Source organism: Poecilia formosa, unplaced genomic scaffold, assembly GCF_000485575.1.
Source record: "Poecilia formosa unplaced genomic scaffold, Poecilia_formosa-5.1.2 Scaffold86, whole genome shotgun sequence".
In the NCBI taxonomy this organism is placed as follows: Eukaryota; Metazoa; Chordata; class Actinopteri; order Cyprinodontiformes; family Poeciliidae; genus Poecilia; species Poecilia formosa.
Genome location: NW_006800025.1, coordinates 512,383 through 528,207, shown reverse-complemented (window position 1 = coordinate 528,207; position 15,825 = coordinate 512,383). Strand labels below are relative to the sequence as shown.

At 36.5% G+C, this 15,825-nt stretch overlaps 1 protein-coding gene across 2 annotated transcripts in view; it reads left to right on the top strand.

The window, feature by feature from the left end:
• The window catches only part of grik3 (glutamate ionotropic receptor kainate type subunit 3), a 140,210-nt gene that overhangs the window by 95,404 nt on the left and 28,981 nt on the right, over window positions 1-15,825 (top strand). For both annotated transcript variants that reach the window (XM_007557241.2, XM_016673922.1), the window contains exons 6-10: window positions 866-1,036; window positions 2,438-2,581; window positions 6,370-6,477; window positions 8,690-8,803; window positions 12,952-13,155. In XM_007557241.2, coding sequence (XP_007557303.1) covers window positions 866-1,036; window positions 2,438-2,581; window positions 6,370-6,477; window positions 8,690-8,803; window positions 12,952-13,155 — 741 coding nt within the window. The remainder of the gene's footprint in view (window positions 1-865; window positions 1,037-2,437; window positions 2,582-6,369; window positions 6,478-8,689; window positions 8,804-12,951; window positions 13,156-15,825) is intronic.

Genomic DNA, 15,825 nt, shown 5'->3' with positions numbered 1-15,825 from the left:
TGCTACATTAAAAAAATAAAATTGAATTCGTATAGTCCAAAGATTTCTGTTAGTTTACTTTCCCAACTTCCCAATCTATACCTCAGACATTTTCAGCTGTGGTAATCTGGGTTACTCTTTGCTTCATTTAGAAAGGACAAATTATTCTGCACGTTAAAAGAAGGAAAAAAGACAGCTTTATCAGAGGGTAACAATGGCCATTCTTTAGTGAATGTCTTACATGCTCTCCGTCCCCCGGCTCTTCCTCCACAGGGTGCTAATGAAATATCTATGTTCATCCAAATGTCTTTTCCAAGCCCCGCGGCCCAATTTCACATGACGTGTGTCAACTTGTGACTTCACACATCAGATACAATCGCTGCTCCAGACATTACAAAGGCTCAGACTGAATTCCTATTTATTTTTTGTTGAAGATGCCAAGGCAATGCAAGAGCGGAATATTAATATGATACAAAACAAATGATTTGTTTTGGTGTTTTCTTTAATTTTCCAAGCTACAAGCAAATAATTAATAATCTGCCAGCCTTTAAAAAAATGCCTTTTTTTTAAAAATCCAATTAAAAAAAAGAAAAAAGTGGTTGGGATGTTTATTGCTTGGGCTGTTTAGCCATTATTCATATAAATGTGACCATGTCAGGAAAAATCTTTTGAACTCTAGTGCTCTGTCTGATTTGATTTATAATGCAAAGTTTAAATTATTCTTTGTTCTGTCTTAAATAGATATTTCTCTGTTTTTATTTGATGCTGTCCAAATCTATCTCTATATGAGGACAAATGATACAGAGTATGTACTTCAAACACAAGATGTTCAGTAATGCCTGACTGCATAACAACCTTTCGTTTCTTTCTTTTGTTTCTCAAAAAGGACCTGATGGCTATTGATCTAGAGCCATATCGCTTTTGTGGTGTCAACATGACTGGCTTTCGCATCCTCAATGTGGACAACCCCCAGGTTGCATCTATTGTGGAGAAATGGTCAATGGAAAGACAAATTCCACCTAAACCAGATTCAGGCCTGCTGGAAGGCATCATGACGGTATAAATATAGAATTTTTAATTTATTTTTAAAACTACAAAATCAGAAACATATTCAGTTTGTTTTTCATATCAAATGATCATTTTTGTGACGTGAATAGTTCCGAGAGTAATCCAGTGCACAGTATGAATGCTGTTTTTCATGAACTATTTTGTAATATTCTTCAAGTTCCACACTTGAAATGCGGAATGGGCAAGTGTGATATTTTGATTTGTTTTAAAAGTGGTGCAGTCAGTATTGCACAACCATTGAAAATGGATTTTGTTTTATTTTATTTTGGCTTAGAGATCATTTATGTCACGAGAATTATCTGCACACCTATAGACTGAAGCAGAAATCATTATGAAAAATCACTTCAAATTGAAAATTGATTTAGAATGGAATTGTGACCCTAAAATTTAATCAAATCATGAAACACTAAAAGATTCCCACCTGTAAAAGAATGGGTACCTTCTGTGCCAGTATGTTTTTGACAAAAATTATAGTAACCTTTGCCTATTCAGACTTGACAGCGAAGACAAAATATAAGAAAATTACCAGCTGGGATAAACACAAGATACTCAAGATTTTAACTTTTTACTGAATGTGCGGGTTATTTAAAAATACCAATTCTTAATTTGTGATTTATTCTGAGAGTCTAATAAGATTTCATGCCAAATTCTGCTTCAAAGTCCAGTGTTTACCACTGACTGCTGTCACTTTACAGTAAAAACAAATTCAGACACACCATTCCAGGGAAAACAGTCACAATCATACTTTCTAAAAGAATAACTAACAATGCAATTTTGTTCTCTTTTTCATGAAAGTTTTTTGTCATATATTAGCAGATACCATAAAATGTGTTTATTCTTAGAATATGAAGTGTATCCATAAAGTATTCACAGTACTAACTTTTTCCACATTTTGCTATGTTACTGCTTGATTTTAAAATATAAATTTAATTTAGTTGTACAGATTTTATAGGGATTTTTTTGTTGCTTGTAAGTCTGATTTACATTTGTGAAATCTGTATTCCATTAGCCTGGACAGATCGTCAAATCAAAGGAACTATATATATATAATTTTTATTGGTTGCCAGTGTCACCTCTTGAGACAAATATCACATGAAAATGCTATTCACTTCTTCTTATAAAAAGGGTTGCATTTGCAGCAATCTAAAAGCAGAGCAGCTCTCATTCATTTCTACACCCAACAGTTGAAGCAATTAAATGCCACTCTCCTGTTTAAATTGTAACCTTGCCAAATTTACCAGACAGATAAATGTCCCTGTATTTGGCTTGTGGTGTGCGTTAATTTCCACCCATAATAGTGTCTGTGTTGAAATGGATTTTCAGTGTTATGTCAGTGTGAAAACTATTGTCTATAGCCGCCAGCTGAAATAATGTTCACCCCTTATTCCAGACAGATGCAGCTCTGACCTATGATGCTGTCCACATTGTGTCCGTCTCATACCAGCACGCTCCACAGATGACTGTGAACTCACTGCAGTGCCACCGACATAAACCCTGGAGATTCGGAGGCCGCTTCATGAGTTTCATCAAAGAGGTGATGGGTCACCTTTGGCCTGCTGCTGTTTTACTCTCAGTTATTTATGTTGAAACACACTGAGTGGTTAACCAGAGAACAGAAGTGGAAGCCTAGTAACTGTGTCTTATTTAGATCTTTAGCTAAATATGTCAGACCCGCTACCAAGAGAAGCTAAGCTTGACTCACACATCAAAGCAGTTTTTTGTCAGCTTCATCATTTCTCTCTACTCATAACCTATTTTTCAGGATAAAAGATGCCATAACCTTTTGGAGGCACATGTTGTATAATTGCCTTTTATCACATTCAACATAAGCATCTGACAGTGCCTCAGACAAAATGACAAATCAGAGATGTGCCGAGTTGCTTCAGTTTGTATCTGGAAGTTTAAATAAGAAAATAATTTGTCATATTTCTTTTTTTTTTTCTTTTGTATGTTGTTCAGAGATTTTACAAATAGTAGGGATTCTGTTTATTTATTTTTAAACGAAATCATTAACCTTTAAGACAGAATGCACTCTCTGGATTGTAATTTACCATAAGAATTATTCATTTTGTCAGAGAAAATTACTGACAACCTTTCCCATCCAGTGTTGACAGAAACAGCTCTGTGATGCACATGCTATCAGAATTTGCAGCCAGCATTGCAAGTGCTATTTACTCAGTAACAGCATCTAGACTGATAAGTGTCATTGTTCATTGTTACCCAGATTCGTACTAACCCTGACTAGGGGAAAATGAACCGTTTGAATTTTTGTTGCATCTCTTGTGCAGATAAGTGTTTGTGTAGTTCATCTTTTGACTTGTGTAAAAATACAAACCTAGTTACTGCATTGCTTGTACCTAAATAATAGAATGAAGAATAAAATGTACAAATATTTAAACTTTAGCCCAGACTGATGTTTAGACGATTGGTAAACAGAAGGAGAATCAAGGCTAAAACATGTTTATCTTTTCCTTGCTCTATCAAAGCTTGTGAAGCTTTGATAGAAAGCGAAGGTGAGGTGTATATTTTGAACAGACACAGCTTGTGGGTTTTTCAAGAATTTCCTTTTACCAGCTGATATCTTTGACAGAGATAAGCCTGATAGTTTTGTATGGTATCCCTGGCTCAATAACTTCACATACGTTCAAGCAATATATTGCTTGAAATTGGCATAGCCCAAATCCTCTGCTCACTCCAGTGAATATGAAGCAAAGTATCATTTGTGTCTGACCTGCAAAAATACCTAAGGTGGGATGATTCAAGTCATTTCTGCTTTTCATCCAGCCTCTGTTCTCAAGATAACAGCCCCTTTGCACACATGTTCAAGATTTTTCTGAGGTCTGTGAATTACACAAAAAGAAACCTGTTAGGATTTTAGAAGGTATTTGTGACTTTGGTACACTTCACCACAGCCTTTGAGGTATTTGCAGTCGTGCACGCTGATGTTTTATATTTGTGTGCTAAAACAGCCTACCTTTGTCAGTTCACAGAGAGACTAATTTTACTCTTGGTGATATAAAATATTATGTTCCGTCTTGCAGTAATGAGGGTTTTTTCTTTGCTTAAACAACATCTAAGGACATAGAATGTGTATATAACATAAAAGATTACAAGGATTTTGCACTAATTAAATAACCTTGTATTTTACATACAGTGGATTCACAAAGCCTTTGCAAAACAAATGTGTGCTTCAAAGTGCAAAATCCAAGCAAATAGCTGCACAAATTTGTATATATCTTTGCTCATTATTTCCAGGGTAAGAAAAGCATCAGATTCCTAAAGACCAGCCTCAATAGTAATAAGCAGTAACTACAAATTATTGTTAAAGTTAGAGTCCACATTTTACTTCAAAAAAGAAAAGGCAAGAACATGACAGGGTAGAATTGATTGATTCTTGAATTGCTTGTGCTTGCTTTGATTTGTCAAAAAGTGTGTTAAATTCTGCTAATCTTCAATTGGATTACAAAATTCTACACTTATTTAACGTTGAAAGAGAAAATGCCTCGCATTTACATCGACTCTGAAACAAGTATTTTTTTGCAAAACTAACTCTTCTGCTTTTGCGTTGGACTGACCTCCTGCACCAGCTGCACCCCACATCTCAGCAGCAATGGCTGCTGGAGAAAGGCTGCAGTCCTGCAAGCATAATCGGGTGTAGATATTGGATGGATGGAGCAAAACCTTCCACTTATAAAACACTGTCTGGGTGAAATGACAACAGTCTGCGTTGGTTGGCACAAAATGGCAATATGCAATTTGTAAAAGAGTTCCAATGTTGGAATAAAGTTAATCAAATTGAGTAGATAACTGCAGCAAATGAAGTAGGAATAGCACAATATGTGAATCAGTACTATAAGTATTCTATATATTAACCTCTACATATTAATACTTACTTAATAAAATATTACTTTTAAAAGACTGTTAGAGCTGCAGAGGCAATCCTCTATTTTCAGCCAAAAGACAAGCCAGAAATGTATTATTTGCATAACATTTACATGCTTGTACAACAATGTCTGGTGTTTATTTGTTCCAATTAGACTAAGTAAACATCAAAGTATTGTTGGCCAATTTTTCTTTCGCAATTATATTGGAAAAGAGTAGCAAATCCTGATAAAGGTTAAACAAATGCTAAACATCTAGTGTTTGGTAATAAAACATTAACTCACCACTGATTTACACTTGCTTCAAGATCAGAGGCTGACATGTTCTGAAGGTTGAATTGGCCCTCCGGATGTGATACGGCTGAGGCATAGTATATGTCATTTTCTGAATTAAAGCTGTTTGAACATGCCTCCCACCTCGGTGGCAATAGGCCAGAGGGAATGAGGTATGGGAGGATTTTGAAAAATAGAGTGTCACAGATTTCTCCTTGAAGGTTCAATCTTTGCACAACAAGTTCTTGCAAGCTGGAGGCTGGACAGCTAGCTGGTTGTGAGGTTGTCACAGAATGGGTTTTAAATATTAGTAAAGTGCAATAGGTTGACACACGGTGATTGATTGCCTTATTGTGTGAAGACCTGTTAAACATCCAGTGTGCACATCAGAGACTGCGACAGGATGAGAGTGACATTGATGCCTAATTAGAAATCTCTTTTTTTTTTCTACGCAGAAGCGTTAATTTATACACATTCTTTAGTTAGTATAGCATTTAAAAATGAAAATGCTAATTCAGGGGCAACGTCATCAGCTGTTAGTATCATAGAAGCTTACAGATGGCTTACATTTGAGAGGATCAGGTAAGTGGCATGCTGTTGTGGCTGCACCTGCAGTCATTTCTGGAGGGTGCCAGTATCAAGGAATCATAATCGGGGGCAGTCGTAGTTTTTCTCCTTCGGGTGGAATCAAGCAAAAGAAGATGGTTGTTAATTAACTACGTAGTCTGGAGGGAAAATGTGTCGGAGGCGTTGAGATGTAAAATGTAATTAAAAAAAGGGAATGCAGCTTGTATAGTTGTGTTTTTGCTTTTGGTCTGTGTATGTGTGGGAGTGAATTTATTTTCAGCAGGAAGATAAAGTGCACTTTTTTTTTGGCAGGAAGTATATTTATTTTTATGTGTTTGGGCTATCAGAGTATTTGCTAAACATAAAGAATACAAAATAAATTAAGGAACAGAAACAATGTTTAAAATTTACATTCAGGCAAGGCTTTTGCAATTTACGCAACAAGCAAATATATTCTGTTATTCCACCTCCTAATGACATTGCAGCAAGAACGATAGAAAGATGGATGGATGGATCACTCAAGCCTCCATAAAATAAATCTTCTGCAGTGCTAATATAATTGAAATGTTCTTTATTAATATGCAACATTTTCATGTTTCAGTCTCACTGGGATGGTTTGACTGGAAGGTTGTCCTTCAACAAGACGACTGGGTTACGCACAGACTTTGACTTGGACATCGTCAGTCTGAAGGAGGATGGCCTTGAAAAGGTGAGTTTGTTTCACCAAACTGGGCTCTGCTGAAGGTTCCTTCCTGTTAAAGGAAAGCTGTTCCTTTCCACTGAGGCCGGATGCTTACGCAGGATGGGGGATATAGCTGCAAAGTCAGTGAGTGAATACAATCGGCTTTTACTACATCCTTTGCAAATTATATTTCATTATTTGAAACAATAAAGTATGTATGCAATCCAATTTGAATCCATCTATAGAAGTAGATTGAGGATATATTTATTAAGATAAATGTAGATGTTAGTCTTGAGATTGCAGCTATAGAAAACATTTTCTTCAGATTCTGTTTCACATCTTTTGATATTAATCACAGATATTTTTTAAAATACTGAAATATTAATGTTGAAGTGTCATTTGGCTTTTTTATTAAGAGGAGTATTGGGAGTTAAAACACAAGCATAAGTTAGTAGATAGTAAAATAAATTGTTTGGGTTACACAATTGTGTGTTAGTAGCAGAATCTCTAAGTGATAATTTGAGGTAATGCTTAAATGGTGTTTGGCACTAAACTGAATAAGTACATTTTACAAAAAGATAAAAACAACATCTACCAGGGCAAAATTGTAGAAAGTATTTTATTATACTGGAGGGCAACTACAACAGCTATTATCTGCTAAGTGGCTTTCATACAGTGTGAATGAATAAAATAAGGATGAGTCCCATTATGACTTCTTCAGAAACTCCCTCAAGGCTTAGGACTCTACAGTATAATAGCAGAGACTTTTCAGCTTGTAACCCTCCAGAACAGAGCTTTGAAATGATTCTTCTCCTTTTCACTGGCGTCTTGTCCTGCGTGCAGCCATTTAAACTGAAGCATTGCAAAAATTATTTGATGCCGTATTATTATTGTGCTTTTGACAAATCCTTCACTCAGGCATGTTAGCGTTGATCCACAGCCTGCTGTAGATTGCTGGATTTTTTTTTTTTTTTTCCTTGCATATCCACAGAATCGGCTTTAACTGGGTGAGCCTGTTAAGATGTGGACTTTTTTTATTCCCAACTAATCCCTTGTAATTGAATATTAGCCTAAGTTTATGAACAGGTTCTCAGTGTGTCACTTTTGGTAGACGAGAGCATGCCCAAGATGGTGAATTAAGTGTAATGCTCTTTGTGTATTTGCATGAGAAAATAACTTTTGAATCAACTAATTCATGCTAATCATGTTAAATGAATTGAACTAATTGTAATTCGGTGCTATTAGAAGGAGTTTTGCAAAGCGGAAAACATCCTGATATTTTTAAATTCTCTCCTGGAGTCCTCTCCGGTTTTGTGAGACAAGCTGTAACTAATGTGGTTTTCAAATTAGAGCATATGCCTCTCCCTGGATTAGCCAGGGAGGACATTAACAGGCACTTTTCATGCTTTTGTGTGCTCTTGTGTCTGTGTGTGTTGGATGGTGAGCGTCTTTAAATGGATTCACCTCAAGCACAAATCCCAGTGAATATTAAAAGCTCAGAGTGTAGCAATAGAGGAAACAGAGGAGGGCTTGGTGGAAAGCTTGAGTTGCAAACAGAGATTGCTATAGACAGCCACAGGACTATTTGTGCTAATGATATGTTCCAGAGTGCGTTTCTACAATGTGCTGAGATATTTGCCTTAAGGCTTCTTGCATGTGTAACTTCTTTTTATTTGCTCAAATCACTTTGCTTATCTCACTGACACTGCAGAGAAAAATTACTCGCACAATGGAATCCAAGCTCCAATTTTTCTCCTTCTTTATTCTTTTCAAATTAGCTGTAAGGTTTAAAATAAGCACTGTGTTTGGTAGTGTCCTACTCAACATTTAGTTTTTTTTTTGTTTTCATTTATCGTTACATATTGTTAAAACTGAGAGCACTAATAATATAATTGCAAATTAGGTAATATGGTGTTTTTAGTAGTTCATCAGCATTTTCATGATCATCTCAGGCAAATAACGATACTCTTCGAAGAATGTTATCATTGTGTGGTTTACCCAACATGTTTTTTTTTTTTTTTTTTTTTTTTTTTCCTATCAGTGTATATTCTTGACTACCTATACTTTGCAGAGCACCTTAGCCTGCTGATAAAAGGTGACACAGCCAATCATCTAATGCTGCTGGAGATGTGTTCAACCTGGCACTAATGCAGGAAACAGTTGGCGGGGGAGTCTGTGGAGGTCATAGCTCGCCAACAGACACAGAACACTTAGCTTGCACACTTTTCATCTTCCACAGGTGGGGAAGTGGAGTGCGTCAGGAGGTCTTAACATCACGGAAGTGCCGAAGCGAAAAGGGATGAACATCACTGATTCTCTGTCTAACCGTTCTCTTGTCATCACCACCATTCTGGTAGGTCACCATGTCTTCCAACTTTTCTTACTGATTATGTGCTAGGAATCAGGTTTAATGCAATTAACATATTTAGTTTTCTTAAAAAAAAAATCCACTTCAAAAACATTTTTTAATACATTGTATTGCCATAATTAAAGTAACAACTGCTTTTGCAAACAAGCAAGCTTTAGTGATTAATATTCCATTACGATATAGACTGCAACATGTTTAATCTTCTAGGAAAGCTTTCCACATGCTTTTGGAAGGATCACTTTTAAGGGAGCACTTGAGCTCAGGCAAAAGCATTAGACAAGATAGCCTGGATGAGAATCTATGCTCTAATTCATCCCTATCATTTTTTTTTTTGCATTTAAACAATAAACTCATTCATCCATCTGCTTATGGACTTTACTTTGTGCACTGGTGCAAAATTATTTCACAACTGGAATATGGTGATCCCAATTATCTTCCCACATTTTTGAGAGCATGAAATTGCTAAAAATGTTATTGTGTGCTTCATCATAAAGAGCTTCTGTCACGGGAACGAAGGAGCCTATCCCATACCCTGAAAAAATGTACGCTTGGTATAATAAAGTCTGACAAGTACCACTTTCCTGGCGGCTTCCAAACCAAGACTCGTCGGTTTGATTACCAGACAGAGAAGAGTGATTTCTCATTCCTGAGTTGATTGGTGCATAGCGTTGTGTTTACACGTCTACATCTTACAATTTGCATTGCTCTTGATGAAGTAAAGTTTGCATGAAGTTGCAATGCCATGAAAACCCATTTCTTGCGCTTCTCCCCTCATCGCTCCTTAGCTAATCTAAGGGCCATGTAAAGGGCCTCTGCAGGGTGTTATGCACTCTGTTCACTTTATTACCTACATTTATGTTGGTCTCTGTAAACCTGATAGATGGTTGTTCGTGAAAATCCTAGTAAAACACTTTGACTGGAGCAAACGTCCATTTCTCATTCAACTTCACTTAAATCATTTTGTCCTACCTCATTCTGATGCTCTGTTTGAACTTTAGCAAATTGTCATCAGCTATATTCTAGATGTCTATATGATTTGAGTCTTAACCAGGGAATGCTTTTATTGTTTTGTCTGATTGAGGAAAAAATAAGCCAAATGTTTGTCTATTATCATCAGAGGGTAATATTTTTTTTGCTGAATTGTGTGTTGTAGCAACTTGGCTCACTGGACATTTAAGCTTTGGAAGTGGAGATCAGGAAGAAAGCAGCACAAATGGAGCAAGTGAGACTATAAACTAGTGTTAATTACATGTTCAGACAAAAAGACCTAGAAATGCCTTTTTTAGACCCACATTGCCATTTACTTGCCGTTGTTTGTCCTTAGCTCTGTCACTGGCTGTTGGTGTCTGTGGAGGAGCTATCACAGAGGTGATGGCACAGGCCTTCCCCTGCACACCCCTTAAAGTTACAATGATAAACACTGTTATTATGCCTATATTGAGCCACAAAGCTATAATTATGACACGCAGGATTGTGGTAAGGAATAATTATTGCCTATCAGGTGCTATCTATATTAATTCTGTCTCAGAATGGAGAAAATGAACAAGGATTTAAGTGGTCTAATGTTGAACCACGATACAGAACCAGTCACTGATTTTATGCCATTGTGGTGTTAAGTAGCTTTTATTTTCTGTCTTCTTAAATATATAATTTTTGGATCTGACAAGCCTTCTTCATTTGCAGTTTCTTCAGGAATCATTAGTTTAGGAACATAAAACTTTCAAACTGTTAAGAAGAGCTTATATTTTAATATCAATCTCCCCTCGTAGTGTAATGAAATTGCATCACACTGATTCTCAGTGATGCATGAGCAAGACATCTGACAGCTTTATACTGATAACTTCGCAGTAGAGATTAGGGCACTTAATGTGTTTTTCCTCTTACAATAATTGTTTGCACTCCATTGCCTGTAATGTCTATTTGCAAGCCTGCCTTCCTCCTCTTTTTGTTGTGCACGCTCATGCTGCGACTAGAAGGGTTGAGCTGGTATAAAGACTTTGATTTGAGTCCAAACCTTGGGGAATTCCATAAACGGGAAGGCTAGAAACAGATGGTAATGGCCTTCTCGTTAAACATGCAAACTTTTTGATCAAGTTAATTGGACAAGTTAAGCGAAGTTTTTGGCCAAGCATTTTGCTATTTAAATGCATTGTCATCAAGTATTCATGTCTCGTTTATTTAAGAGGCAGTTTTGTGTCTATAATATCCAAACAGATTTGGATATTATAGGAACAGTCAAATACATTTTGTTAGCACTCAGTGGGAAAAATTTGAGAACCTGTGTACCCTTCTTCATTTTTGCAAACATTTTATTTGTTCAATTTCTGTACCAGATTCATTAAGAATATTTTTGTATTTACATGCAGGAGCCAATAGGCCCATCTTAGATGGACGATTTCTCAGACAAAAAAGTCATATCTTCTTTGCATGGATCATTTCTGGGAGTTTTATTTATTAACCTATTAATGTGAAGCATTTCTTGTCCCTCAATCTTGAAATGGCGATACTGTATTAAAAAATGTGGCACATTTTTTAAAAACATTAAATTTAATACATTTAATTTAACAAAATAAAATAAAAAATAACATAGTAAAAACTGCAAAAAATCAAGCACAGCTGACTAAAAGAGAAGACCTTTTGTGATGATTCTATTTTATTTTAGATCAATAGCTCAACTGGTTTCTGAATTTTGAGTATGTCAATTTATTTGCTTTGGGTGTAATACATATTAACAAATATGGGTTGGGTGTCCCCTAGTATTTCACTAACGCTTGATTCTCCAATAACTGATAATTTTTTGATTGTCATACTGTAAGTGCTATGGTCGCCAGTTTTCTCCTTTGTGTCTCCCTCTTTTTTTCTTTTGAACCTCTCTCTCCCACTGACAAAACACAATGGCAAGGGGTCACCTTCACAAGAGAATTAATTACTCAGCTTCTGAGCTCAGTTAGTAAATTATACAATGGCAGTTGGGTGTAATAAATTGTAGTTTATTTTTGCATAAATGGACCGACATGTTTTTAAATGCACATCAGTACTTTGCAAGTCTATCTGGCAGGGAAATAGTAACAAGCACCAAATAAAGGAAATAATTTATGAGCAATTCAGATTCAGTCATTGTCTCTGCGGGCAACAGTGCCGTTGCTGTCCTTTGGAGGATGTTGACAATTTATGAAGGCACCATCGTGTTCATGTTCCTTTTCACTTTTGCTTTCCATCCGTAATCAGACAAATTGTGATCAGTCGGGTGGATTATCGCCGGCCTCTAAAGACTGTTGGGTAGCTGAACAGAAAATGTTACTTTCATATATAATGTTTAGTTATTTTGATATTAAATATTGAAAAACTAATCACTGAATTACGTAGCTCCAAGTATATTTATTTCTCATGCAAATAATATCTATTTGATATTCTGGTCTTTATAGAGTAATAAGAGGATTGCTTGTACCAGTCACTGATTTTATGCCAGTGACTGGTTGGGGTTTGTGCTCAAACAGCTAGTTTGCAATAACTACTTATTATCTTAACAACATTACCTGCCTGTTTTTTTTCCCTGAGTGTGTCTTTTTTTGTACACTGTAAAAAACGGACAGCCCCTTTTGGTTAAATGCACTTATTTTATTTGTTAAATGCCATTTGCCATCATGAGTCTTTTTAACACAGAATTTAAGTTTACATGTTTTCCAGTATTTTGCTCATGGTTCTTTTTTTTTACTCTTGTCAGCACTGATTTAACTCATATCTGAAAGCTGATTTTCCTCATAGTTTTAAGGCAGATGTGAACTTTTGTTTCTTGGTTAAGGGACTTTGTCACAGTTTATTACAGCGTCTGCCTGCGATGTATCCACCAGCTAAATAAGTTAATATCCATCAATATGCTTAGTTTGTATAGGCCTAATGTAGCTTAGCATTTGGTTATTTCATGTTTCTGTATGTGGAAAAACTTCACTCTCCTTTCATATTTTAAGTCTCTGTAGCTGCACACTGAACTTGAATCTGCTGTCACTATCTGTTAAGTGCTACAGCGACTCGTCAGCTCAGATCGCTTTTCTTCAATTAGGTGCATGTGCTGAAACAAATTGAAAAAGCTGACCTCACCAATGCTTCTCATTTGATCTTTTGGGTCCGTGCAGGAGGAGCCATATGTCATGCTTAAGAAGTCTGACAAGGCACTGGTTGGGAACGACCGTTTTGAAGGATTCTGCATCGACTTGCTGAAAGAGCTCGCCAAAATCCTGGGCTTCACGTATGAGATCCGCCTGGTGCCTGATGGAAAATACGGCTCACAGGATGACAAGGGACAGTGGAATGGCATGATTAGGGAACTTATGGAACATGTAAGTCTTGCTTTATATCATATTTTTTTTTATTTTCCCCTCTGGCTTCAGCTGATGAGATAATGACTAAAAAAAATCACCTTATGCTTTACATAATGGGGATAAAATAAACCTGCCAGCATCTGCAAGCCTCACTAATTAACACCATAACTGTGTTTGAAATGTTCACACAAGTATTCACTCACTATAGTGATGATGAATATGAGTAGTCAGATGTTTTTGCATTTCAAAGACTGCCTGGGTGCTGCGGTAGTACAAGAATTCCCAGTTATATTTTATACAAATAAGCGCAAGTGGGACAAAACAAAATGCTTGAAAGCCATGGTAAGCCAAGTTCCATTCCAGATTGTGCATATAGTAAAGAAAGATGGTTTAAGGTCCCTTGCAGTTCAAAACAAATCTTTTAGAAATAAAATCTTCTAATATTATTTTTTGTCACGGGTGAGGGGCAGAGTAAGGTGTCATTGTTACATTTCAGAATTCAAATAAATAAAAACTTTTCAAATCTCTTACACCAAACAACTGTTTTCAAGCAGGATGTCCTGATCAATAATGTTAATAAAATCAATTCAAAATGCTACGCTATAAGAAAGACAACACTTATTTTGTCAGTACTGCATTGTCAGCATTATTAATGTTATTTTATCCCACTCACCTCAAAGAATATGATCCAGACACTTTATTCTCAATCTGTTTACCTTGACAGTGACATATATTTTCTCCTATCCAATTTTTACGCATTAAAGGTCACAATTATTTCACTGTTACACTGTTAGTCTAGCAGTGTAAAACTGCTAGACTAACACTAGCATGATTTGTCTCTGTTTTGATATGACTCATTGATTATTTGTGTCGCAGCTTGTTTCATGTTAATTATGGCCGAGAAAGTTCTCTTGCTTCATCAACTCAGCTTTTTGGTTTGAACGTTGCAGACATTAATGACACGTGCTTTAGCTGCTTCTTCTCCAGTTCTCCAGCCTTTAGTGGGTGTTGTTTTACACTTTTGTACATTTTTTACACTTGTAAAACCTTGTGTTGTTTTTACACAGTGGATGCTTGTTAAGTGTAAAAACAGAAGTGTGAGTTCTTCACAGGCACCCGAGTTCCTGAGCCACAATTTCTCTCAGGCCCAGTTAGAGCCACTCACTTTAAGCCCAGACTGCTTATGAATATAGCTGTCATTATTATCTGTGCAACATAGTTTTTATTAACTTTATCTGTTTCTACTTCTCAGGTGAGCTTAATTTTAAATACTCATTGATTTTTTTTGTCTATGAACTAAGAAAAAAATTGTATTTAGAATATTATTGGAAGTCAGAATATTCCTTTTAACATTAGACACTATTCCTGTTTACTTTGTAGAACCATTTTGTGTCATTGCAGAATGTCCTGCCTTTCATCTGAATTGCAGGTTGTGTCCTCCATGGAGACAGTGATATAGTTATGATTGAGTACAAGTCAGGAAGAGCCTTCCAACCTGTCAGTTACATTTATGGCACAATTATGTCAAGGTTGCCTAAAAGTTATGAGTGTGCTGATGTCACTCGGTGAAACGCAACACTCGCCACAGCTGGATGACCAGGGGTCTGGAAGAAAGCGTGTGATGAAGCATATCTCGAAAGGATTTTTGCAAACACGTCGACCATCTTCTTCCCACAGGACAGTAGGTGATCGCAGCAGTCTCTGTCAAACTCAAAACCTTAGCAGCCATGAAACAGCCTTGCATTCAATTGGTGGTGGTTATTCTCTGCTGGCATTTCATAAGTGTCCCTGTCGGTGCACTCCCTTTGTCCTCAGCCCCATCAGGTCAGAGCTGTACTCAGCTGAAAACTTGTAATAGCGTAAGTGGCATTTAGTGCAGGGAATTGTGTGGCAGGAGTCAATGGCTTGGTGCTGAAAGGGTTGGAAAAGGTGGACTCCCACTGCAGCACTTTATTTTTACACGCAAGCTTTTTGCCAGATCCACGTTGATAACTATAACCTTTAAGGGAACAAATGGATTACCAGAGGCAGACAAGTCAGGCACAAACTGGAAATGCACAATGTCATAATTTAAAAGTACATTTTTGTCTTTGGTTTTTAAGAGAAATGGTCCTCGTTGCCATAGTGAAAAAGGTTACCGGTTTGTAGGCAAAGAAAACAGCTGTGGTACTAATAAATAGCTACTTATAACATAAGATTTAAATACTGTTTTGCAAAGAGATAGCGTCCGGTGATAGACACCTCTGTGCTGTGCATAAATTCTAATACAAGCTGTTAAAGGGCAAAACATTAGTAAGCAGTAGCATCTAGAAGTTAAACCAGATACTTACATTAACTGCATGCAGACACAGCACATTTTCCTCTTTTTCTGATTACAAATTAACTGAATTAGGATTACAAAAAAGATTAATTGTCAAAGGCCACCATAAGTAAAGTTTTTTTCTGAGATTATTTCATAGTTTGTTTGTTTTTTTCTTTATAAACAGTTATTTACGACTGATAGAATTGCTTCTTAAACTGTATGATTGTGTCAAATGTTTTGAGTATAACACGAGTTGAAATACCTCAAAGTTTGGCCCATTCCTCCTCATAGATCCTAGTCAGCTTTCCAGGGCAACTTGCGATTGAGATCAGAGCAGTGGTGGGAAGTAACGAAGTACAAGTACTTCGTTACTGTACTTAAGTACA